Here is a 27,183-nt window from a genome sequence, read left to right as displayed (position 1 = left end):
CCTATCAGTGCCAGTGAGTGCCGCCTAACAGTGCCAGCAAGTGCCACATATCAGTGCTGCCTTTCAGTGCCCATCAGTGATGCCTGTCAATGCCTCCTCATCAGTGCCACCTATCAGTGTCTATCAGTGCAGCCTCATTAGCGCACATCAGTGAAGGAGAAAAATCACTTATTTACAAAATTTTATAACAAAAACTAAGAAAAAACATTTTTTTTTTCAAAATTTTCAGTGGTTTTTGGTTTAAGAAAAAATAAAAAACCCAAAGGTGATTAAATACCACCAAAATAAAGCTCTGTCACAAAAAAAATTATAAAAATTTCATATGGGTACAGTGTTGTTTGACCGCATATTGTCAAAGTGCGACAGTGCTGAAAGCTGGAAATTGGCCTGGACAGGAAGGGGGTATAAGTGCCCTGTAGGCTAGTGGTTAAAGCATTGCAGGTCAATACAGCGTTGAGGTGTGAACAGGACACATAAGAATCAACTGTTTTCTCAGGTGTCCTTGCCTTGACCTGCATTTTACAGCTGCGCTAAAACACTAATCAGAGTACCAGAGTGATTTGGCCAGTAAACTATCCATTTTTGACGTGACTGAACAGATGAAGTAGGCGGACCTAGCCTGTGAAAGGAGCCTCCTGCCCCTTTCAAACAGGTGAACTGTGCGTTTCATCATTTCAGTCACATTTTTTCAAAGAAAAAAAAATGGATGACATTTACATCAGTTTTTACATTTACTACCAATGAAAAAAAACGGACCGTTTGTCCATTTACATCTGTTTTTCGTCTAAAATAGGGCTTTGATCCGTTTCAAAAAACGGATGCTAATGGATGTGGATGTAAAGGGATGATCATCCAGTTTTCCATGCATTGACACCCATTTTTTATCCATCAACGAATGGATGAAAAATGAACAAATGGTCCGCACGTGTGAAAGGGTCCTTACAGTCATTGTTTGAGATAATGCTGGTAAGTTATCTGGCTGCTTTCCAATTTCACCCTAGTATGTGTATTGTATGTGTAAAAGTGATACTAAAGGTTCAGTTTTCTTTAAATAACAAACATGTTATACTTACCTACTCTGTGTAATGGTTTTGCGCAGATCAGCCTGGATCCTCCTCTTCTTGGGTCCTCAGTCAGTGCTCCTGGCTCCTCCCTGGTGCCCTCATAGCAAGCAGCTTCCTACGGAGGCACCCAAGCAGGCACGTTCCCGAGCCGCTGCTCCTTGTGTCCATTCACACATGGAGTCGCGGCTTGGCCCTGCCCCCTCTATCTCCTCATTGGCTCACTGTCTGTAACTGACAAGCAGCGGGAGCCTATGGCTTCCGCTGGTGTCTCAGCCAATGAGGAGGCAGAGGTCTAGGACAGCTGAGGTTCTCGTGCACATTGCTGGATCACGATGGGGCTCAGGTAAGTATTAGGGGTGATGCTTCACACAGAAGGTTTTTCATCCTTCATGCTAGAATGCATGAAGGTAAAATATCTTGAGCCTTTACAAACACTTTAATGCATGTGATAAAGGAATCTTAGATTGCACGCTCCTTGAAGGCAGAGACTGATGTGAAGGTACAATATGTAAAGCAACTCGTAAATTATTGACACTGTATATCTGTAATCAACCTCTACCTATAATTTCACCTTTACCTGATGTTTCCACAGGACAGATAGTGCAGAGAAAGCTGACAAAAGATTTCTTTCCTAACTCATCCAAAGAAAAAAAAAAAGTTTGGCATATGAAGCAAACAGCAGATGTGGCTGGCTGCTCTTGGAAACATCACTACTTTCAATTGCACTAGTCTTCACAAACAAGCTCTCAGATCCGCCCATTGGTATAGCGGTCAAATTATTTGTGTGTATCCGGACAAGCTCTTGATGGCAAGTTTGTCGATTAATTCCCCCTCTTCCATCCACACACTTGTATTGGAACAATAAAATTGTTCTTGCAGCGACACACAGTTACACCATCTCTTCTGAAGCTGGCCAAAGTTCACAAGGCCAAAACAGATAACGATGTTGGGCACCACCTGAACTTTGGACTTTTTTTTAATGTACTGCCACGTTTGTATTTTAATCATCATCTGATAAAATGACATCTAAAGTCAACGTTTGTTTCTTTTTGGAGAAAGTAGGGAAAGGTTAAAACAGTGGGGGGTAATTTCCTTTTATTCCCTGTCCTGTAGACACAAGTAGTACGAAAAATTCTATCCATTAATTGTTCCCGCAATATGTGCCCCACTGGAAAATGATTCCTCTACTGTGGTTCTGGTGAGAACTCCAAATTTTTAAATATCCTTAACCACTTCAAGTCCAGACACTCTTACCCCCTTCCTGTCCAGGCCAATTTTCAGCACTATCACACTTTGAATGACAATTGCGCGGTCATGCAACACTGTACCCATATGAATTTTTTAGCATTTTTTTTAGACAGATAAAAGCTATTTTGGTGGTATTTATTCACCACTGGGATTTTTATTTTTTTTACTATATAAATGAAATGTCCAAAAATTTTGAAAAAAAGTGTTTTTCTTAGAAAATTTTGCAAATAAATAATCTTTCTTCATAAATCTTGGCCAAAATGTATTCAGTTATCTTTTTAGTAAAAAAAAAAAAAAAAAAACACACAACCCAAATTAGTTTATAACCAAAAATTATAATTTTTTTTACATTTTTGTTTATTTATTTATTTTTTACATACTGTCACCCTAGCAGTACAGTGTCACCATAGTGACTTGTGGGGGGGTTTTTTAAGATTTTTTTTTTTTTTTTTTACACTGATTGCTTTCACTGATTGGCCAATCAGTGATCACATGATCGGGACCTCGCACAGAGGTCCCGTACAATGATCAGTGTTCCACTGTGTCCGGAGGACACAGCGGGCACCGGATCGCGGTGCTGCACGCTCCCAGGGAGCGCGCACAAGCAGGGGGCGGGGAGGCCGTTTAGAAACGGCCACCCACCCCTGCACTGCCACCGTCCGGCCGATTATATACAACGGCCGGACGGGAAGTGGTTAAAGAATAAGCTCACCTTTTAACAAAAAATAATACATGCCCATTTTTTTGCAAGTAAAAATATGTGCTTTTATTATTTTTTGTTTCTGGAGCGTCTAAAGCAGTAGTCTCAAACTGCAGCCCGAGGGCCGGATGTGGCCCTTTGCAAGCTCTTATCCGGCCCTTGGTGCACTATTGCTCCCACTGATTTGAGGCACTATTGCTAACACTGACACCAATGATGAGGCACTATTCCATCCCCTGACACCAGTGATGGGACACAGTTCCATTTACTGACTCCAGAGATAAAGCAATATTCCGTCCACAGACACCGACGGTGGGGAGCTATTCCGTCCACAGACACCGACGGTGGGGAGCTATTCCGTCCACAGACACCGACGGTGGGGAGCCACTGACGGTGGGAAGCTATTCCGTCCACAGACACCGACGGTGGGAAGCTATTCCGTCCACAGACACCGACGGTGGGAAGCTATTCCGTCCACAGACACCGACGGTGGGAAGCTATTCCGTCCACAGACACCGACGGTGGGAAGCTATTCCGTCCACAGACACCGACGGTGGGAAGCTATTCCGTCCACAGACACCGACGGTGGGAAGCTATTCCGTCCACAGACACCGACGGTGGGGAGCTATTCCGTCCACAGACACCGACGGTGGGGAGCTATTCCGTCCACAGACACCGACGGTGGGGAGCTATTCCGTCCACAGACACCGACGGTGGGGAGCTATTCCTTCCGTCCCGACACCATTGATGGGGCGCTATTCCATCCACAGACACCATTGATGGGGCGCTATTCCATCCACAGACACCATTGATGGGGCGCTATTCCATCCACAGACACCATTGATGGGGCGCTTTTCCATCCACAGACACCATTGATGGGGCGCTTTTCCATCCACAGACACCATTGATGGGGCGCTTTTCCATCCACAGACACCATTGATGGGGCGCTATTCCATCCACAGACACCATTGATGGGGCGCTTTTCCATCCACAGACACCATTGATGGGGCACTATTCCGCATCCTACGGACAACAGGCACTATGCAACTGAACACTATGCCTGAGGCATTGTTTACTATCACTGATGCTGGGCCTGGAGCATTTTCTCCCCCCACTGGCCACAATCAGGCCCCCCAAAATCTAAAGGGCAGTAAACTGGCCCTTTATTTGGAAAGTTTGGAGACCCCTGCTCTAAAGCATTGTACAAGGGATCAGTAGATCGCTGATGCCATGCAGAACTCCGGCAGACCTGTCAGTATATCTGCTTGCCCGTGCGGGATGTATGAGCAAGCAGATATACTGACAGGAAGATTCAATGCACTATCACGGCGCTCCAGAGTGCCGTGGTAGTTCATTAAGAACTACAAGCTGACAGCCACTAAGGTTGTTGGAACTTGTAGTATTTTCATTCACAAAATACTAACTTGACCGGAGCCCCGCACAACCGCATTTTTTTTTTTAAAATTGTGACAGCTAGTGGGAAGAAGGAGCTGTCATTCCCCCCGTCGCTAAAGGAGATAAAGGGGAGGGTTAACCCAGTGACATTACCCAATGACCCCGCCCCTTGGTTTCCTTTAGCAGCGGGGAGAATGACAACTCCTTCTTGCAGCTATAGTGAAGGAAATAAAGAGCCGCTAATTAGATTGTAAAACTGCCATTATTTTTAACTGCAATTACCGGATTTGTTTTCTTCACTATAGCTTCAAAAAGGAGTTGTCATTCTCCCCAACGCTAAACAAAACTAGGGGGAGGGGTCGCCCTGTGACATTACCCAGTGACCCGCCCCTTAGTTTCCTTTAGGGGCTGGGTCAATGACAGCTTCTTCTTGGAGCTATAGTGAAAAGGGAAAGAAATTGCATTTAAAAACCGGCACTGACCTATAGTGACAGCCAGTGACTGTATGCACTGCTCCTCTCCTGCCTTTCTCCGCCCCCCCCCCTCACATCTGCAGTACACACAGTCCCCTGTATCGACTACATTTTTCCTATCAGCAAAATGCTGATAGAGCTATTTTTGGCTGATAAATTTGATGCACCTCTAATAGTAATATAACAATATATTTTAGACATGGTATGTTAAAGCGGAGTTCCACCTGGAAAAAAAAAATAAAAGTCAGCAGCTACAAAAACTGTAGCTGCTGACTTTTAAAATACAGTCACTTACCTGTCCCTTGGTCAAGACGTGTCCTCACAACCTCTAGTTTCACTGGCCATTTTCTCTCCCCAGCGCCAGCATGATCAGTGTAGGCAACCGGCTGTGACAATTTGTGGCTTCACAGCCAGATGCCCACTGCGCATGTGCAAGTAGCGCTGCGCTTTGTGAATGGTCCCGTAGTCTTCTGGGACCTGTCATGTGTCCCAGAAGACTATGGGGAGGGAGGACAACTTCCGCTTCCAATTGCCTAGGGCGATGGCAGCAGAAGTGGGAGCGGTTACCTGTCAAATTCGGATACCCGCTCCCCAAAAGTGCCAATCCTTAATGGGGAGCAGGGGACAAAGCATTAAAGCGGAACTTCCCCTTCTGGGTGGAGTTCCGCTTTAACAAAGTAACAATTGTTTTTACAAATTTTGCTACTGAGTCTATGTGCCTAAAAAGGCCAGAACCAATAGATACACTTTTTGCCATGTTTAGCGGTTTTGGACCAAAAACGTTCCACTCCTGAACGTGATTCTTCAGCGTTCAGGAGAGGAACATTTAACTGCCCCTAAACTCTGGTAAAAGCCTGTGTGTACATGGACACATATCCTTTTACTGAGCCGAGTTCAGCAGTGTACATGAGGCAGGGGCGGACTGACAACTCATGGGGCCCCCGGGCAATAGGGGATCATGGGGCCCGTGTCCTTGCCCAAACTCAAAAAAGCCTATGAAAAAAGGTACCAGGGGCATCTCATGGGGCCCCTACTGACCCCGGGCCCTCGGGCAGTACCCGAATTTCCAAATGGTCAATCTGCCCCTGACATGAGGCCTAACACAGATAGTGCCCCCATCCCCCCCCCCAGACACCCTCTGAAAAGCAATTCACGTGCAAATACAAGCCATAAGAGGGACACGGGCAGAATAAATCCCTGATAGGGGATTCCAAGCTTTCCCTGCTTTCCTGAAAAAAAAAAAAAAAAAAAAAAAAGAAAAACCATGAAGTATGTTGTATAAAAAACAAGTGCACAGAGGTTGAGCAGCTGTAGCCCACATAATGTACTGTACAATGGACTATGCCTTGAGTGTCAGCGCCCCCCCTCAGGAAGGGAAGACGTTTGAGCGCCAATGGTGAGGTACTGTTCCCTGACTGACACCACAGCCCAGCCAGCTCCCCGGTAACGTAATGCTGTACGCGGGAGTCACACAAGAAGTAGCAGTGCAGGCCTTGTTGTTACAGCAGCCGTCCCTACAAACAGCCTCCCGTACAGGTACACTACGCCCGCCGCAGGTTCCCGCCACACACACGGGCGTGACACCCCTTACCCCCGCCTAGGACACTGCACACACCCTGGGCACCACTTACCATGTGCTGGTACACCTCGGCTGAGACCTGGTCCGTCAGTTTAAGCAGCCCGGTGAAGGCAAAGAAGCAGCCCAAGAGAACTCTTATTGCAGTGAACACAACAGCCATGTCTGCCTCTCTCTCTCTCACAGAACATAAGCTATTGGACTTGAACGGGCAATGCCTCACACAGGGAGGAGGAGACACAGGGAATCCTCTCCCTCCACCCAACTTCTGGCTACACACAAACTTCTCTCAGTCTGTTACAATTTTCCAAGAAGCAGCTCTGCCAGCGATTGTTACCAATAAAACCTAAACAGAGACTATCACCAGGTTCAGAATGAAGCAGCTGGAATACGTGAGAGTTCTCTTCTGTACCACCATATTCCTGAATCTCTTCAGCTGCTCGTCATTTAGGCCCCATTCATACCTGTTATAGCGTGAAACTTGGGAGGAAAACAAAGCAATGTTACTCTATGGAGCGGGTTCACAAGTCACCTGAAGCTCAAAAAAGTTTTGGTGCTACTTTTGTAGCTCCGGGCAGATTGATGCTTTTGTGGAGCATTTTCATTCCATGGAAATACATGGAAATGCGCAAGTTGTGCGTTTTCACGCTTTTTTTGGCACAGCAATGATTGATGTCACAGATGACATTTTTCTATTGGCTAATACAAAAACACCAGAACTCAAAACAGCTGAAAACGCCTGAACAAATCACACACAAACGTTTGCGAACGTGCCAAAAAAAATGCACAAAACCGCTACGCTCAGATTTGAATGGAGACTTAAAGTGTTACTAAACCCACAAGAGTAAAATCAATCTGTATATGCAGTAAAGTATGCTTGTTATACTCACTGTGGGACCTAAGGGGTTAATCCTCTGCATTGTGTAAAAAGGCTGTTTGATCCTGACTTCTCTGATCCTCCCCTTTTACTGTTCCCAATCCATCTGCTGATAATAGAGCCCAAGGAGACACTGCACATGCTCAGTTTGGTGTCTCTTGCTAGAGAGTTTTTTTTTCCTTTGGGAGAGTGCATGTGATCGGCACAGGGCCAATCAGACAGAGGGTGAGGGGTCATGCAGCCTTACAGGACATTAAAGCGGAGCTCCACCCAAAAGGGGAAGTTCCACTTTAAGGACTGCTCCCCATTAAGGATTGGCACCTTTGGGAAGCGGGTACCTGAATTTGACAGGTACCTGCTCCCACCTCTGGTCCGATCGCCATGGCGATTGGAAACGGTAGGTGTCCTCCCTCCCTCCCTGTAGTGTTTTGGGACATGTGACAGGTCCCAGAAGACTACAGGACCATTCATGAAGCACAGCGCTACTCGCACATGCGCAGTGGGTACCCAGCTGTAAAGCCGCAAGCTATCACAGCTGGGTGCCCACACTGAAGATGCCGGCCTCCTGGATTACAGGACGGCTGGTGAAGTGAGCTGCGGGGGACACAGCGCGGGACCGAGGGACAGGTAAGTGGCTGTTTTTTTAAAAGTCAGCAGCTACAGTTTTTGTAGCTGCTTTTATTTTTTGATAGCTCGAGTGGAACTCCGCTTTAAGAGGAGAATGAAAACTCCTAGTACGAGATCAACCAGTGCTCAGCAGGACACTGATAGCAGTCACAAAATTGCTATATACTGCTGATGAGAAAGGTATTTAGCAGTTTATACTTACTAAAATAATTGCATTTCCATGTTCTGTGTACTGTGGGAGAGCAGATATAGTGAATGCAGGGTCCTGGGTCTAGTAACACTTTAAATCCAAAAAACAAGAATGTAATACATCGGTCAGCCATACCATTATGACCACCCACCATAACACGAACACCTACCTAATTTGAAGTAGATCCCCCCCCTTTTGAAAAGTATAAGAATGTACACTGCATTGGTTGCTTGGGGGGGACACTATTATCCCTCTTCACGTAATACCCATAGATATGCCACAAAATAGGACATGCAGGCAAGGCATACATGATGCAATTTTCTTACCTTCAGCCACTGACTGCGTTGATGGGGAAATTCCTCCCACTGCACTATTGTATTCTGGCAGCAGGTGGTTTCCCAGCTGCCAGAATGCAATGATCACTGCTGGTGGCTATAGCTCCCGGCAGTGGTTGAATGGAAAAAACCCAACAGGCTGGTTGTACTGAAGTTGATCTATCCCAGGGATGTCCAAGCTTTTGATTCTCCTGGGCCACATTGGAAGAAAAGGAATTGTCTTGGGCAGCACATAAAAAACACTAACAATAAGGCATATACTGTAGTTGCTGACTTTTAATAATAGGACACTTACCTATCCAGGGATCCAGCGCTTTTCTCACCTGAGCCGGTCCTTCGCCGGTCTTTGGGTCTCCGGCGCTGGCATCTCTAGTGTGGGAAGCCAGCTTTGATTCCTTGTGGCTTCACAACCAGCGAGTTGTGCTGCACTTTTTGATTGATCCCACAGCTTCCTGGGACCTGTGATGTGTCCCAAGAGGTTGTGGGCAAGGAGGGTTCTGAACCTGCTTCCACTGGTACTTGTATAGATCTTTTGACCTGTTCCCACCTGGCCAGTAGCAAAACCAATCTCCCGTCGATCCAGGAGGACATATGATGTTCTTCTGGATCGCGCGTGACCGCGGGGCTGCACTGTGGCAAGATCTGTCACTGGCTGTGTACCTTGGACATAGCTGATGACAGATCTGTGTACCAGCCTGTTGCCAGTACAATGTGACCTGCTGTGAGCAATCACAGCAGGTCACATGACAATTGTAAACAATGGATGGCTTCCTTTCATGTAATCTATTGTATACAATTGGGTCATTAACTTTGATTGGTCATGGTGATCACATGTACAGACTGGGTCAATTACAGCCCATCTGTGTCATGTGATTAGCTGTGGCCAATCACAGCTAATCACAACAAAAAAACCTTAATGAATAGATTTCATTCAGTTAAATGCTTGCTTATAGCAAATAATGTTTTTGCTATAAGCTATCATAAGGCGTAAAAAAATACTGATCACTTCCCCAGACTAGTACAAAGTTATTATGGTAATTTATAAAAAACAAATTTCATACTGTCACCAGTCAGTGTCCCTGATTACCACCACACCAGTTATATGATGATGTTGTATTGCATTGGTGACAGCATGTAAAAAAAAAAGAAAAAAACCTTTGTGAAATTTTTTTTTTAATTTCTTCATTTCACATAAAAATTCTGACAAAAAATTACAACTTCAAAAAACTTGCCATGCCTCTTACTAAATACCTTGGACTGTCTACTTTGCAAAAAGGGGTCATTTGGGGGATAACTGTACTGTTCTGTCATTTCTGAGCCTCAAGAAATTAGATTGGCTGTCAGTACTTCAGGATTGAGAGATTTTCAGATATATCCCATAGTTTGTGGGCTCTATAATTTTCCTACAGACTAAATAATAAATACTCATTTGGGTTATTTTCTGCAAAGAAATGTAGCAGAATATATCTTGGCCTAAATTTCTGAAGAAAAATTTTTTTTTTGGTAACATTTTATAACAGAAACAAAGAGAAATGTGGGGTTTTTTGGTCAAAAAATGTTTGGTCCTTTTTTGTTAATTTAACAAAAAAAAACCCAGTGGTGATTAAATACCACCAAAAGAAAGCTCTAGGTGTGTGAACAAAATGATAAAAATTTTGTTTGGGTACAGCGTTGCATGACTGCGCAATTGTCATTCAAAGTGTGAGAGTGCTGAAAGCTGAAAATTGGCCTGGGCAGGAAGGGGGCAAAAGTGCCCGGTATTGAAGTGGTTAATTTGAACTCACCAGGTGGTGTTAATACTGCACAAACCTGAGCCAAGAGCATTGCTGGTGTAAAAATTTCCGGTCTGATCTCACTGTCAGAATTTGGTTCAATGAGGTCAAATTCCTCAGCTTCAGATGGCTCTCTCGTATCTGCATGATGCAAGAAATCTGGGCCTCAGAACCAGTTGGTATGTGTGACGGAAGCATAGGCAGGACAGAACACACAGAGAAGATGGGGAACACACAAAGCTTTATTGAGACAACAAAATGACAGACACTCAATGGGGAAATGGCAGGGAAGGTGTTCTGTGCGCAAACTGGAGGTCTGGGACAGGCGAGGGGTCTCAGGCAGGCTGGCTTGTGCGGTCTTCTCCCCCTCAGCTTGTGGGGTCTCAGGTAGTTGGCAGGCAGTGTCCCCTCAGCTGGAGGGTCTCGGGTAGGGTCAGGCGGTCTCCCCTTAGCTTGGGGTTCTCAGGTGTGGGGTCTGACCTTTGAGGAGGGGGCTCATGCAGAGCTGCGGAGACTCTCACCCTGGGACATTCAGCGGAGGGCAGTGGGTACTCCCAACCCTGGAGTATTGCAGAGGGCTACAGTCCTGACCTTTGGGGGGTCTGCAGAGTGCACAGCAGGGATGGCTGCAGAGGCTCGGCCCCCCCCACCCGAGCCTCTCAGCGGCTTTCAGGGAGATAGATGATTCCAGCAGTGTGCTCAGGAACAAAGAGGAGGGCTGCTTCCTGTGCCAGTCTTTTAAAGCCGTGCGGGACGCTGCTGCCGGCCCAGCACCGTTCATGGAAGCTACAAGGACAGAGGAATGTGCAAGGGGGGAGGGAGGGGTGGAGGAAAATTGCCGAGGAACAGCAGGCAAAGGGGGGTGGGCACTCCGTGACAGTATGTTTCAGGTGAGCTGCTTGAATTAGCCTCATACCACAATCTGCTGGGTTTTGAATAGTGGAAGCGTAATACCACTGATCTGGATTAGTGGATTTTCTAATGTGGTTTATCCTGTTTGAGACATACACATAAAAACGTTTGGATGTATTATGAATATGCCCTAACACAATTTTGCTGTCAGGGTAGTATTTAACAGCATCAGACTCAAATTTTCTTTAAGAAATAGTTTTGCTAGCTCAACTGACAATAACATATAACATAACTGTAAACATGGTACTGTGTAGGCTGGTCTTGGAGCTAGTTTAGATTTGGCCATAATAAAGCCTACATGACATTGACCAATAGGGTCTGGGAATACTGAAATCTTCAAGATGAATCATGTATTTTGTCCATGTTCTCCACTGAGTTTCTCTTTCTAGCGAAAGTGGTGAGTCCCAGTCACATTGATCTACTGGGAGCTTTCTAATTAGGCTTTGCCTTGCATAGTGATCAAGGCTGCAAAGCTGAGTGGGTCATAAAGACTGTTTACTGTGGCTAGGATACCTCTCAGTAAGTGTAGCTTCACCTCTCTTGACACTTGAAAGCTAAAACTGTCAGTCTAGAGATTCCAACTTACTCCTAAACTCTGTTGAAGGGGCAGAGGATCGACACCTAGAATGAGGTCATTCAACTCTTTAGCTCTTTAGTCATCTGCAGGAAACGCTTTCATTACTGAGCTTCTATTGAACACCACCTTGTGTATCTTAAGATTAGATCCTGAACGCATCTATTTAGCTCTCTGCAGGAGACTGACTATTTCAGCTTTGGCTTCCTGCAGATGTCCATCATCTACATAGAATTTTTGTAAGATGAACTGTTTTACGCCTTCTCCATACTTACTCACTTCCTACTTAGCTATTTGTCTTAGACCATGAATAGCTATGGAATGTGAAGGACTATTTCCAAAGACTTGTACTTTCATCCTGAACTCTTTAATTTCTTTGTTGAGGTCATTATCTTAAACCAAGTAGTTGCAGTGATCTTCTGCAACGACGAAACATTAAAACATTTGCTGCACATCAGTAGTAATTGCAACTTGCTGTTTGCGGAATCGTATAAGGACACCTAGCAGCGTATTATTCAGATGGGGGCCGCAAGTACATCATTCAACGAGATGCTGTCATTTTGAGAGCTAGAATCAAAAACTCAAATATACACTATTGTCACTCTGTGAGTTAAACTACGTGCTTTTGGATAAGTGGCGAAAATAAATTTAAAACACAATGGGCTGCTGTCTTAATAAAATAAAGAAAATCAATGCGTAGTATGAGCGTATAGCAATAAGCAATTTCTCACAAGACTGTGCTTTCACACCTAAACATAAATATGTACAACAATCAATATAAAACAAATAAAAATTAGCAATATCAATACTCTATATTCTTCCATATTAACCACCAGCAGATGAGTGAAGGTGCATAATAGTAGACTATAACTCCAGGTATTCCCCTTTTAATCACCGCAGTATTAACTGTATGTCACTTTCCGCTCCAGACATCCCACTTATAGGAAAAACTTGTTTATTTAACATAGACACTAAATAGCCCAATGGTCACTTGATCCTTGAAATTTCATCCGCTCAGTGATTTAGTCCAATCACTACAACTCGCAAGGAGGAGAAAACAAAAGGAGCCACATAACGTACTCCCATTTCAAAATGTATTAGATCTCCAAACCCCTTACACTTACAAGTTATAAAAAAATTGCTTTTCACATACAGTATATCATCCAAAGAAGACACCAAATAAACCACATGGAGAATATGATCGGCATCTGACTGCACTTCCGCGAGCAGCCCTTTGAGTCACTTCCGGGTGGGGGAGAGTCGTCACTTCTGGTCAACATACTGAGGTCATGTATGGTCACGCCTTGACACGTTTCATCACCAGACTTCCTCTGAGAGTGTGACTATACCAAGTGAGAGATGTACTTTTATAGTTAGCCTCAGCACAGTTTTAACCCTCTCAACACCATTCATCTTTTTAATACACATATACACTTCTCTCAACAACAATATACTGACATCTAGTGGTTACTTAAGAAAAAAGCTTTACAAAATGTGGCGATAATACCAATCAACTATTGCCACAGTCCAACGGTCGTGAATGGATTGTCACCATCCATAAGCCGCCCCCTGATCCTACTGGCTTCCTTTGACAGGCAGCATCACCACACAATAAGTATAAATTACATCCTCTCAAAATTAAAACTCTAGTCTAATTATTCATGGAATTTTAACTAAACTTCAAATATTTCCAAATACATTTTTTAAAAATTGGCTGGTCCTAGAGCATATCAAACCATTAGCAATCACTTATAAAGCAATTTATATCTATTTCAACATTTAAAGCTTTCGGGGCCAGAAAACCATCATTGACACCGTCCATAAGGAGGAAAAGCCTCAAAAGGTAATTGCAAAAGAAGTTGGATGTTCCCAAAGTGCTGTATCAAAGCGCATTAATAGAAAGTTGTGTGGAAGAAAAAGGTGCACAAGCAGCAGGGATGACCGCAGCCTAGAGAGGATTGTCTGGAAAAGGCCATTCAAAAGTGTTGGGGACTTTCACAAGGATTGGACTGAGGCTAGAGTCAGTGTATCAAGAGCCACCCCATACAGACGGATCCTGGACATGGGCTTCAAATGTTGTATTCCTCGAGGGGGGCGTGTCCAAGATGGCGACTTCAGCGGCCGCATAATCCGGAGCTCCGGCGCCTTGGTTTTCAATCCGCTGCCATCCAGGCAGCGGTGGCATTGGGCGAGGCACCGAAGGCATCTGCAGTGTCCCCTGCATCTGGGAGAGGGGATCCGGGTTGTATTGCCCCTCTCCACGACAACGGACATCCGCGGCCTAGTGCGGCCGCATAGCCCAGAGCCTCGGAGCCTCGGTACAAAATCCGCTGCCATCCGGGCAGCGGTGGATCCTTCTTGGGCATCAGAGGCGCCTTCATCATCCCCTGCATCTGGGAGAGGGGCTCTGGACCTTATTTCCCCTCTCCGAGGCAACGGACGTCTGCGTCCTAGTGTTGCCTGCTCCATCCTGCCCTGATCTCATCCCATCTGGGCCACAGTGAGTACAGGCAGCATGGGGGTGGGCGGGTGCTGATCATCTGATCCCCCTCCAGTGTTGCAGGGACTGTAGCTCCCGTTCTCTGGCCCGGAGGCCCCTCCCTCTGTGATCACGGCCCCCTGCTGGTCCTGGAGGCCTGTTGCGGCCTGAATACTGTGGCCAGTGAGGTACCTGGGCTCCCTACACCTGTCCTGAAGGACCCTAGAGCCAGTATACAGGGTATTCTGTGGCACATAGGCCCCTTGACTCTGTCAGACCCTGTGGTGGGAGTTAGAGCCAGCTTCTGGGTCCTTGGCCTTGTTAGGGGTGCCTACCACAGCTTATGTCCACTCTGCATCTCCACGGCTTGACAATCATTTTTACAATATAAAGATCTTGCTGATGAGCCTGACCACATCCATGTAGCTATAACCTTACACCTGCTTATGGCGTTATAGGTGTCCTGGGGTTATTATCTTCCTTGGCTATCTAATTTTCAGCTGATCACCCCCAGGAGACTCCCTGTATGCCGTCCACCAAGAAAAAAAGGGGACAAGCTCAAAAGTCCCTTACGACATACCTACTTAAAACACATGAGATTTGCAGCATGTCTCCAGATAATACAGAACGAGCATCCCCGTCCGGTCCCACGCAGGATACCGCAGCTCACCCATTAGCTCAGTACAGTGAATATGCACAGCAACTTACAAAGGGGGACTTGGAATCTTGCTTGGAAACTATGTACACCAAGCTGGCCGCTAAATTCCAATCAGAACTCCATAAGAGCACTAATGTTCTCTCTCAGGAAATAGCCACATTGGGCTCCAGAACCGACCGCTTAGAAAACCAAACACGATGAACTCAGCCTGGCTTATGGTGAGCTTTCCAGAGATCACGATCATTTACAAACGGCCTTTGAACAATTGCAGGCACAGGTTGAAGACCTTGACAATCGCAATCGCAGGAATAACTTGCGAGTCAGGGGAATCCCGGAGTCTGTGTCTGATCTTTCACAAACCATAACCAAGCTGTTCAGGTCACTCCTTATGGATCGTGACCCTGGGTCCTTTGCTTGTGACCGCATCCATACAGCCCTGCACCCTAAACCTCCTAATGATAAACTGCCTAGGGACATTGTTCTCTGTATAAAGGATTTCCTGACTAAAGAATACATACTCAGAGCCGCTCGCAATACCCCAACGATCACCTTCGACGGTTCGGTCTTACAAACCTTTCCAGATGTTTCTGCAGCTACGTTGGAAAAACTTAGAAAAATGAAGGAAATTACAACTGCCCTTTTCTCAGCTCGTATCCGTTATAAATGGGGCTTTCCTTTTAAGCTGATAGTTCCACATAATGGGAGCACATACATAGCCACATCCCTTCCCGAAGGCAGAGAAATCTTGGCCAAATTGGGCTTGGCAGATGCCCCATCATCTCAACGTCCACCTTCCACCCCTCAAATCTCTCTGATTTGGCATACTCCATCTCCACGAAGGGATAGAAGGAGAGTCCGACAAGAACCGGGTTGAAAAGACCTTGCTCACGTGCATATTACCCATTGTTTTGATAGTCCTTTGTAGGATGCTGCAAATTGTTACATGTGTATGTATTATTCTTTTTTTATCTAATATGTCTGCTTTCTCAAATATATCTGGATGTGTTAAAGTTTAACAAGGGTCTTTGGACCCTCTTAATAAGTTCATGGTTTCAAAACTTTTGGACACGTGACCCCACCCTGCCGCCTGACATGGCCGGACATGTCACAGCCCGATTGTGGGGTGGCGGCCCCGTTTTCCATGTTTTATGGCAACAGGGTTTAGGCCCATTTGGCCCTTTGATGTTTGATTTTTCAGTTTTTTCAGGTACGGCAAATTGCCCACCTGATCCATGTTTCTTAGCTATCCTCTTAATTATAGGAGCTCTTAAAGCTTCACCTATATTGCTTTTTGTCTCTTCTCTTTTCAAAGCTTTAGTACATGATATTGATTTTATACCGGTTTGTGGATGTCACTACACCCATATTGGGGTCTGGATGTCCCCTAGATTGGTACTACTGACTATAAGTATATCTGATGTGGATTTACAGGTTCTTATGTCCAGCCAAATAATTCTAGGAGATGTCTTATCAATGTGTATTTTTATGTTGATAGCTTTTTTTTGTATACTTTGATAATTCAATATATTTCGCATAATGTCCAGGGTTTCAATTCACCAAATAAGTGCAAAACAGCCTTTCTTCACTATAAGCGACTAGGGGCTAAAATTATCTTACTACAGGAAACACATTTTGCAGCCGCAAAACATCCGAAATATTTTCATAAATCCTATAAGCAGGGGTATTATACCTTACATTCCTCTAAAAGTAGAGGAGTAGCCATTATTTCTGCATAATATTCCCCTTTGAGGTTCAACATGTGTATCGTGATCCGGACAGTAGGTTTATCATTCTTAAAGGCACTCTTTTGGGCCATGAACTTACGATTGCTAAAATCTATGCACCGAATTTGGCACAAGCCTCCTTTTTCTCTAAATTTTTTGATGTTCTGGATGGGTTTTTGTCCCCCCATCTATTGGTGGGTGGTGATTTTAACCTGGTAGCAAACCCTCTTTTGGACCGAAACTCCTCCTCGCAATCCTCCCAGGCTTTCCCAAAATCTCTTACTAAAAAACTGGCTGCCCTCCAGTTGGTGGACATCTGGAGGGCGCACAATGTGGGAGCCAGGGAATATTCAATTTACTCTCACCCACATGAATCTTATGCTAGATTAGACTATATCTATTGTACCCCTATTTTGCTAGCTAATTCTAGGAAAGCTTACATTTCCTTGAGCCCCTGGTTGGATCACAATATTATAGCCTTATCTATCACGTTTATAGGATTGGCACTTACCCCCTACTCTTGGAGACTTAATGATTCTATGCTTACTGATATTAACTCTCGCCAAGAGGTGGTTACTTCCATACAGGAATATTTTCAGTCTAACTCTACTCCTGATATATCTCCAGCCACACTATGGGTAGCTCATAAGGCGGTCCTATGTGGTCGCCTTATCTCTATGGCTTCATCTAGGAATAGAAAACGATGGCAACAAATTCTACAACTTTCCCGAGAGTTAGAGGCACATTATAGGAGTCATATTGGTAATCCATCTCTTCTTAATAAACAGCTATTATCTCAAAAGTGCTTAGAATTGAATACTCTACTTTCTCAAAAGACTGAAAAAGCTCTCCGCTGGTCAAAGGCCTCGTTCTTGTTGCATCCACTATGTTTGCAAGGAAAACAGCATCCACTATGTTTGCAAGGAAATTGAATCACTCTCTGTGCCCCCCACATATTTATAAGTTACGCACTAACTCTGGTGCTATTTCATCTCTTCCTCAAGAAGTTTTGGTGTTTTTGAAAATTTTTATTCTAACCTATTGGCTCCTCCACAGTCGAATTCTGTTTCACTATCCGACTCATGGTTGGATTCTATATCCCTCCCTGTTCTCACACCCTCTCAGATAGCCTCTCTTAATGCCCCTTGTACTTTGGAGGAAATAACTCGTGCGATTAGCGCGCTAAAAAGTTCCACTGCACCGGGTCCTGACGGATTCACCGCTAGTTATTATAAACATTTTGCCTCTACGTTGGCTCCCTACTTGATAACTTTATTTAATGATGTTTTGCAGGGGGGTAAGTTCCCTGAGGAGATGGTATTGGCTAATATGTCTTTAATACGCAAACCTCAGAAAGACCACCATCTACCACAAACCTATAGACCTATCTCAGTAATGAATAACAATTTGAAAATATTCAGCCGTATTTTGGCAGACAGGTTGGCCTCTATTATCTCCACTTTGGTCTCTCCGGACCAATCGGGTTTTATCCCAGACAGATTTATCACTGATAACATTCGCCACACATTAAATGTTATTCAGGATGCTAATTTGCATTCCAAAGAGGTTTTGTTGCTGAGTCTGGACATAAATAAGGCCTTCGATAGTGTCCTTTGGCCTTATCTGTTCTCATTGCTGCAGAGAATGGGCTTCAGTGACGTGTTTTTGGCTGGTATACATGCCCTATATGACTCCCCCAAAACAAGAATAATGCTTCCTGGCTGTAACTCTGATTTTTTTACATTGGGTAGAGGTACCCATCAGGGCTGTCCTCTCTCACCCCTTTTATTTGCGCTGGTGTTGGAGGCTTTGTGTCAGGGCAGGAGCCGAGGAACGGACAGGCAGGCCTAACAATGTAACGCACTGGCTGACGACAACCACCACCCACAGACCGAAGTCCCTCAGGGCGCGGAGTCTAAGTCCCAGGCTGCCCTTCACCAGGGCCCCTGATGGTGGGGATGGACTTGACGCAGCCAGGAACCAGGTCGCGGCCCCCGAGACACCTCAGCTGCGGTAATGGCCGCCGCCAATGGCGTGTAGCTGGTGGAAGAAACAAAAGAGTAGTCAGACAAGCCGGGGTCAACAACAACAGGACAAAACAGTACAGGACAGCAGACGAGAATCATAGGTCACAAGCCGGGTTCAGCAACAGAGGGTCAGATAAAAGGAGAATACAAAGAATAGTCAAGTCACAAGCCGAATCAGAATACCAGGAGAGTCACGAGAGTCAGAACAGAGTAATAGTAACACAAAGACACAAGTGCTGTCAGGGATCGCGGCTCCATGGTCCGCGATCGCGGCTCTGTCCCTCGCGCATGCGCATTGGCGGCAGATCGCGCCGGGACACAGGCACTAGGTCCCGGCGAGCCGCGGCTGACAGGACGCCACGCATGCGCAGTAGGAGCCGCGGGCGCGCCTCAGGCGTCCAATGACAGCCGGGGGCGCGTCCTAGCCGGCCAATGACAGTGCAGGGCGCACTATTTAAAGATGCCCTGCACTGTCACAGATTGCCGCAAGGTCTTCCTGTGATCCTGAGTTCCTGCACCTATCTTGTGACCCTGATTGACCCTGACTATTCTGCCTGCTCCTGTGTTTGACCCGGATTGTCCTGACTATTCTGCCTGCTCCTGCGTTTGACCCGGATTGTCCTGACTACTCTGCCTGCTCCTGCGTTTGACCCGGATTGTCCTGACTATTCTGCCTGCTCCTGCGTTTGACCCGGATTGCCCTGACCATTCTACGGATTGACTTCCCTGCTGACCCTGCGTGTGACCCGACTACTCTCGCCTACCGCACGACCCCCATCTTGACTCCGTGACCGAGTTCTTTCGGGCCATGGCCGTCTTGTATGACGACCCTCAGCGAGCTGCTTCCGCAGAAGCGACTCTATACTCCCTGCGGCAGGGCCGCCGGACAGCCGAAGAATACGCGTCCGATTTTAGGCGTTGCATGGGAGACACCAGATGGAACGATGCGGCCTTATGTCACCAGTTCCGCATCGGGCTGTCTGAGTCTCTCAAGGACGAACTAGCGCGAGTAGGCCTACCTGACTCCCTGGAAAAACTGATTGAGTTGGCCATTCAAATTGACCGTAGACTAAGGGAACGTCGGCTGGAAAGGAGCAGTCAGGGTCAAAGGGTGGCATGGATTCCTTCCAGAGATACAGCTCCAACCCCAGGGAACCATCCGCAAAGCACGGAAACAGGGGACAACCCGGAACCCATGCAGCTGGGATTGGCCCGTTCCCACTTATCGGTCGAGGAACGTCAAAGGAGACTATCACAGAACCTATGTCTGTACTGCGGGGAAGCTGGTCATCAGGTGCGCTCCTGTCCTGCTAAAATGAGTAAGTCCACGCCCGTTTCTTTTACTCTACCCGCAGGAAGGGATGATCAGTCGAGTTACCTGGCCATTCCTGTGTCTTTACAGCTCCCCGGAGGAACATTGTCGGTGACCGCAATCGTTGACTCAGGAGCCTGTAGTTGCTTCATCGATCTGACTTTTGCCCACCGGCAAAAAATCCCTCTCCAGACCAAAGAAAGGGGGTTCAACATCTTCTTGGCAGATGGGTCCCGTATAAAATCAGGGGTGGTGGACCAGGAGACACCACCCATTTTCACCACAATGGCAGACCATCACCAGGAGTTCCTCCGTTTGGATGCCATCGCATCCCCCCTTTTTCCAGTCATTCTGGGCCTCCCTTGGCTGAGGGCCCATAACCCCCAGATTGACTGGGAAAAGGGAACAGTTCAATTTTGCTCACCCTATTGTTTGAGTCACTGCCACGTCACAGGATCCGTGGTTCCCCGGTTCCTCCTGTGCTTGGATGGTGACACCGATCTATCCCAGGTTATTCCCCCGGCCTACCATGACTTCTTAGACGTCTTTAGTAAGCGAGGAGCTGACGTTCTCCCTCCGCACCGTTCCTACGACTGCCCCATAGACCTCCTACCCGGATCTGAAATCTCATTCGGCCGTATCTTTCCCTTGTCCGAAGCAGAATCAGGAGTACTGAGGGAATACATTGATGAGAACCTTCGGAAGGGATTTATTCGTCCCTCCACATCCCCAGCCGGGGCCGGGTTATTCTTCGTAGAGAAGAAGGACAAATCGTTACGGCCCTGCATAGACTACCGTGACCTGAACAAAATAACGGTAAAGAATCGTTATCCTTTACCCCTAGTCCCCGAGCTCCTCCAGAGATTGAGATCGGCAACGATATTCACTAAATTAGACCTGCGGGGGGCCTATAACCTTGTCCGTATCAGGGAGGGGGATGAGTGGAAGACGGCGTTCCGTACGAGATTCGGTCACTACGAGTACTTGGTGATGCCGTTCGGGCTCTGTAATGCACCGGCGACCTTTCAGCACTTTATCAACGATGTTTTTCGTGACCTTCTTGATATTTTTGTGGTGGTTTATTTGGATGACATCTTAATTTTTTCCCCCTCACTGGAGGTTCATCGGGGTCACGTGATACGGGTATTAGAACGGTTGCGTCAACACGGGCTATACGCAAAGGCAGAAAAGTGCTGTTTCGAACAGCACGAAACCACATTCTTGGGACTGGTTCTCTCTTCCGCGGGGGTCGCGATGGATCCCCAGAAAGTCACGGCGATCTTAGATTGGCCAATACCCGCCGACAAAAAGGGGGTACAGCGTTTCATCGGTTTTTCCAACTTTTACAGGAAGTTTATTAGGAACTTCTCCGGTCTGGTCTCCCCGATCACGCAACTGACGAAACAAGGGGTCCGCTTTAAGTGGACTCCCGAAGCGCAGACAGCCTTCGAAAAGCTCAAAGAATTGTTCACCTCTGCTCCCATTCTCTGCCATCCAGATGCTTCTCTCCCATATGTGTTGGAAGTGGACGCCTCCGAAAATGCGGTAGGGGCGGTTTTGTCCCAAAGGAATGGTACCAAGGAACTTCTGCACCCTGTGGCGTTCTTCTCCAGGAAGTTGACTCCAGCGGAACGTAACTACGACATTGGAGATCGGGAGCTCCTGGCCATTAAAACTGCTCTTGAAGAATGGAGGTATTTACTGGAAGGAGCCACACACCCAATCCTAATATTCACAGATCACAAAAACCTTGAATATTTGAGAACGGCAAAACGACTGAGACCTCGCCAAGCGAGATGGGCGCTTTTCTTCTCTCGATTCTCATTCCATATAACGTACCGACCCGGTACTAAGAACACTAAACCAGACGCTCTGTCCCGCATGTTTGAGGACCCCGACGACGCTGTGGTACCTGACACCATCTTACCTTCTGGGAGTTTCCTCGCTCTACAAACGGAACTTCGCTCCCGGCTTCTCGATGCTTCTGTAGGACTACCAGTTCCGTCTGAATCACCCCTCCAGAGCCACGGTGGGCTATTTTGGAAGAAAGACCGGATCATGGTCCCAGAAGAAGTGCGAACCTTGGTCCTAGGGCACTGCCACGACCATCCTATGGCGGGCCACTTCGGGGTAACGAAGACTCTGGATCTGCTACGGCGCTCGTTCTGGTGGCCAGACATGATCAAGGATTGTGAGCAGTACGTCCGAACGTGTTCCACCTGTCAAAGGAACAAGCCCTCCAGGAGCAGGGCATGGGGATTGTTACGTCCATTACCCATACCCAAGCGGGCCTGGCAAATGATAGCCATGGATTTCGTGGTCGAACTTCCACCATCCCAGGGCTACACTGCAATAATGGTGATCGTCGACCGCTTCTCAAAGATGGCACATTTCGTGCCCCTGGAGAAGACCCCATCAGCACCGGAAACGGCACGGATCTTCATCAAGGAAGTGGTTAGGCTTCATGGTGTTCCCGAAGATATAGTATCAGATCGGGGGGTCCAATTCACCTCCAGGTTCTGGAACGCCTTATGTAAATCGCTGGGAATCAAGCTGTCGCTTTCATCCGCCTACCATCCACAGACCAACGGCCAAACTGAGAGGACAAACCAGACGCTGGAACAGTACTTACGGTGCTACACATCCTACCTTCAGGACGACTGGCTGTCGTTGCTGCCTTCCGCGGAATTCGCGTACAACAACTCGAGTCACTCAGCCACGGGTCAATCCCCGTTCTTTTCCAATTATGGGTATCATCCCACATTCCTCCCTGATCTGATGCCTGAGAATCCGGTACCAGCATCTCAAGACATCTTGAACTTCTTTTCTGTCAATAACATGACGATTCAGGAAGCCATCGCTAAAGCCCAAGAGGACGGTAAAAGGGCATTCGACCGAAAGAGAAGAGGAGAATTACTGCTTCATCCAGGGGATCAGGTTTGGCTAGCAACAACCAACTTGAAGATGCTATGTCCTTCAAGGAAGCTGGGACCCAAGTACATCGGCCCCTTTCCGGTAAAGCGAGTAGTTAACGAGGTGGCCTACGAACTCGAGCTTCCGCAGACCTTCAAGATACATCCTGTCTTCCATGTATCTCTCCTGAAGCCATCCGGACCGGATCCCTTCCCGGACCGTGAATCCAGACCTCCCGAGGCAGTCACTATAGGTGACCAGGAGGAATATGAAGTGGAGACTATCCTCAGTTGCCGAAGGAGGGGGGACCAGACACAGTTCCTGATAAAATGGAAGGGATATGGCCCTGAGGAGAACTCATGGGAACCCGCCCAGAACGTCCACGCGCCCAGGCTCATCCGGGAGTTTTTTCGTGCTCACCCGCGGTGGAGAGATCAGTGGGGCTCCCGGAGGGTGCCCATTGGGGGGGGCAATGTCAGGGATCGCGGCTCCATGGTCCGCGATCGCGGCTCTGTCCCTCGCGCATGCGCATTGGCGGCAGATCGCGCCGCGACACAGGCACTAGGTCCCGGCGAGCCGCGGCTGACAGGACGCCGCGCATGCGCAGTAGAAGCCGCGGGCGCGCCTCAGGAGTCCAATGACAGCCGGGGGCGCGTCCTAGCCGGCCAATGACAGTGCAGGGCGCACTATTTAAAGATGCCCTGCACTGTCACAGATTGCCGCAAGGTCTTCCTGTGATCCTGAGTTCCTGCACCTATCTTGTGACCCTGATTGACCCTGACTATTCTGCCTGCTCCTGCGTTTGACCCGGATTGTCCTGACTATTCTGCCTGCTCCTGCGTTTGACCCGGATTGTCCTGACTACTCTGCCTGCTCCTGCGTTTGACCCGGATTGTCCTGACTATTCTGCCTGCTCCTGCGTTTGACCCGGATTGCCCTGACCATTCTAAGGATTGACTTCCCTGCTGACCCTGCGTGTGACCCGACTACTCTCGCCTACCGATTCTGTACCCCGCTTACCCTCACGGGCCCACGATCCGTTACTACCCTGCTGGGGCCGCCATCCTCTTCATATCTGGCTCTCCCGGTACCTGTCCCCAAAGGTCTCCTCAGCCACTGCCGGGCCTGCTCGGAGGTCGTGACCTGGCCCGGGACTGTTTCAAGTCCATCCCCACCATCAGGGGCTCTGGTGAAAGCACAGCCCGGGCTTAGACCCCACGCTCTGAGTAGGTCTGTCAGTTGGCAGCCTGAGGCACCACCTGGCGGATCATAACAAGTGCAAAGAGCATGTGCGGGCCACAGGCTTATATGTCATCAGCCACGCCCCTCTGGGGGGTGGACCTCAGCGACCTGAAGGCATAAAAAGGATTCCCATCATGCACAGCAGAATCCAAGATGGTCACCAGCACATGGAGTAACATAACCTCAGGGAAAAGGTAGGACCTTGACACTTTGGCAATTGCTATCAGATCACACTCGGATATCTCTGGCTACCCATTATTAGTTTCACACTTCAAAATATGCATGTATGATGATGTTATGCTTTTCCTTACCAATCCGTTAACTTCATTGCCTAATTTATACACGATATTGAACGTTTTTGCTATAGCGTCAGGTCTTACTGTTAATTATACTAAATCGGTGATTATGCCTGTTAATGTTCCTGATTCCCTAGGTGCATATCTCCGTAGTTCTTTTCCATTTCGTTGGGTCACGGATTGGATTTCCTATTTAGGTATCAACCTCACTCCTAGATACTCAGATATATTTGCTGCTAATTATCCACCATGTGTGTCACGCCTTTCTACTCTATTGAAGATTTGGCATGGTTACCCTATTTCCTTTCTGGGCAGAGTCACGGCAGTCAAAATGAATTTTTTGCCTAAACTACTATATCTTTTTAGAGCACTTCCAGTTCCGGTCTCCAAAACATTTCTAGATCACTTTCAGCGGACCATTAATAACTTTATCTAGTGTAATAAACATCCACATTTTGCATCATTCACAACGGACGGGAGGTCTTGGTCTTCCCAATTTTTGGCTATATTATCTCTCAGCCCGTTTTGCACAATTATCACAATGGGCATCTGTTATTTCTCAGATCCCGTGGATCAGATTTGAATCTCAGTCTAAACGCCCGTTTTATTTGCCAGGTATATTGTGGTCCAAAATCCCTCCTGGATCGCTTACTTTTCATAACTCTATAGTGGCCCATTCATTCACACTTTGGTCCAAATATAAACTTACATTAAATCTGGTCTCCTCTGTTTCTCCAGGTGTTTCATTTTTTGGTGATCCTAGCTTTATTACAGCCTTTTCTTCACCTCAAATGTTTCGCTGGTGGTATGATAGATCTTTCATTAGGTTATCTGACTTTCAAAGAGGAGGATCTTATATTACTTTTGATATGCTACGCGTACTTTTTGATGTTCCTCTTCGTGAGTACCATCGTTATCCACAGATTAGACATTTTTTTAATTCACATTTTGGCCTTATACCCTCTTCTCCAATTTCATTTTTTGAACGAATTAGCCGTGACTCTCCTAGGGGCAAGGGTCTCATCTCTGATCTCTATCACCAATTATTGATTTGCTTCTCTCCCGCACCCTCCTATATAGACAAAAATGGGAGGAGGATAGTGGTACCACTTTTTCGGATGAGGATTGGGATTCCATGGTGGATAATATATGTAAATGTTCTAGATCTCTTTCTGTTCGTGAGACTGCCCTTAAGGTATTAACCAGATGGTATTATACCCCGTCAAGACTACATGTATTGTACCCACAAACGTCCCCCTTTTGTTTCCATGGCTGCGGCCTCACAGGTACTTTGATTCATACGTTTTGGGCTTGCCCAACATTTCCGTGGTTTGGCGCAGGATATCTGAGGTGGCTACTTCATTGGTAGGTGTCCTGATACGTCTGACTATACAGTCCTGTTTATTGGGAGCTCGTATCCCAGGGGTCTCTGATGCCGTTATGAGATTGATACATACTATTTGCATTGCCACTTTATGGTCTATTGCCTCTGTTTTACACATGGTTGATGCTGTGATGCTCATGGAACGTATTCACTATACTTTACTGGATAAGATGCACTTATTTGATAAAAAATGGGAGTCATGGAGGGTTTATAGACATTTATTACATGATTAAGGCATTCCATTTGAGGGTTGACTGGCATATACTGTTGACAGGTATGTTATTCAACCCACTTTACTGTCTGCATTTTTTTTTTTTCATGTACTTAAAATCTATTCTTTTTTCATTTCTTTTCTTTCTTACATACAGTCAGGTCCATAAATATTGGGACATGGACACAATTATAACATTTTTGGCTCTATACACCACCACAATAGATTTGAAATGAAATGAACAAGATGTGCTTTAACTGCAGACTGTCAGCTTTAATTTGAGGGTATTTACATCCAAATCAGGTGAACGGTGTAGGAATTACAACAGTTTGCATATGTGCCTCCCACTTGTTAAGGGACCAAACGTAATGGGACAATTGGCTTATCAGCTGTTCCATGGCCAGGTGTGTGTTATTCCCTCATTATCCCAATTACAGTGAGCAGATAAAAGGTCCAGAGTTAATTTCAAGTTTGCTATTTGCATTTGGAATCTGTTGCTGTCAACTCTCAAGATGAGATCCAAAGAGCTGTCACTATCAGTGAAGCAAGCCATCATTAGGCTGAAAAAACAAAAAAATCCATCAGAGAGATAGCAAAAACATTAGGCGTGGCCAAAACAACTGTTTGGAACATTCTTAAAAAGAAGGAATGCACCGGTGAGCTCAGCAACACCAAAAGACCCGGAAGACCACGGAAAACAACTGTGGTAGATGACCGACGAATTCTTTCCCTGGTGAAGAAAACACCCTTCACAACAGTTGGCCAGATCAAGAACACTCTCCAGGAGGTAGGTGTATGTGTGTCAAAATCAACAATCAAGAGAAGACTTCACCAGAGTGAATACAGAGGGTTCACCACAAGATGTAAACCATTGGTGAGCCTCAAAAACAGGAAGGCCAGATTAGAGTTTGCCAAATGACATCTAAAAAAGCCTTCACAGTTCTGGAACAACATCCTATGGACAGATGAGACCAAGATCAACTTGTACCAGAGTGATGGGAAGAGAAGAGTATGGAGAAGGAAAGGAACTGCTCATGATCCTAAGCATACCACCTCATCAGTGAAGCATGGTGGTGGTAGTGTCAGGGCGTGGGCATGTATGACTGCCAATGGAACTGGTTCTCATATATTTATTGATGATGTGACTGCTGACAAAAGCAGCAGGATGAATTCTGAAGTGTTTCGGGCAATATT

General features: G+C 46.5%; 1 protein-coding gene across 1 annotated transcript in view; it reads right to left on the bottom strand.

Annotated features, from left to right (window-relative positions):
- Positions 1-6,686, bottom strand: part of TMEM35B (transmembrane protein 35B) — a 55,493-nt gene extending 48,807 nt beyond the window's left edge. The window contains exon 1 of the mRNA XM_089688979.1: positions 6,512-6,686. Within this exon, the coding sequence (XP_089545105.1) occupies positions 6,512-6,619 (108 nt within the window). The 5' untranslated portion in view covers positions 6,620-6,686. The remainder of the gene's footprint in view (positions 1-6,511) is intronic.
- Positions 6,687-27,183: the final 20,497 nt, after the last annotated feature.

The sequence above is a fragment of the Staurois parvus genome, unplaced genomic scaffold, assembly GCF_062004578.1.
Source record: "Staurois parvus isolate SC_StPar_1 unplaced genomic scaffold, SC_StPar_1.0 ptg000464l, whole genome shotgun sequence".
Lineage (NCBI taxonomy): Eukaryota > Metazoa > Chordata > Amphibia > Anura > Ranidae > Staurois > Staurois parvus.
This window is presented reverse-complemented; position numbering and strand designations above follow the sequence as displayed.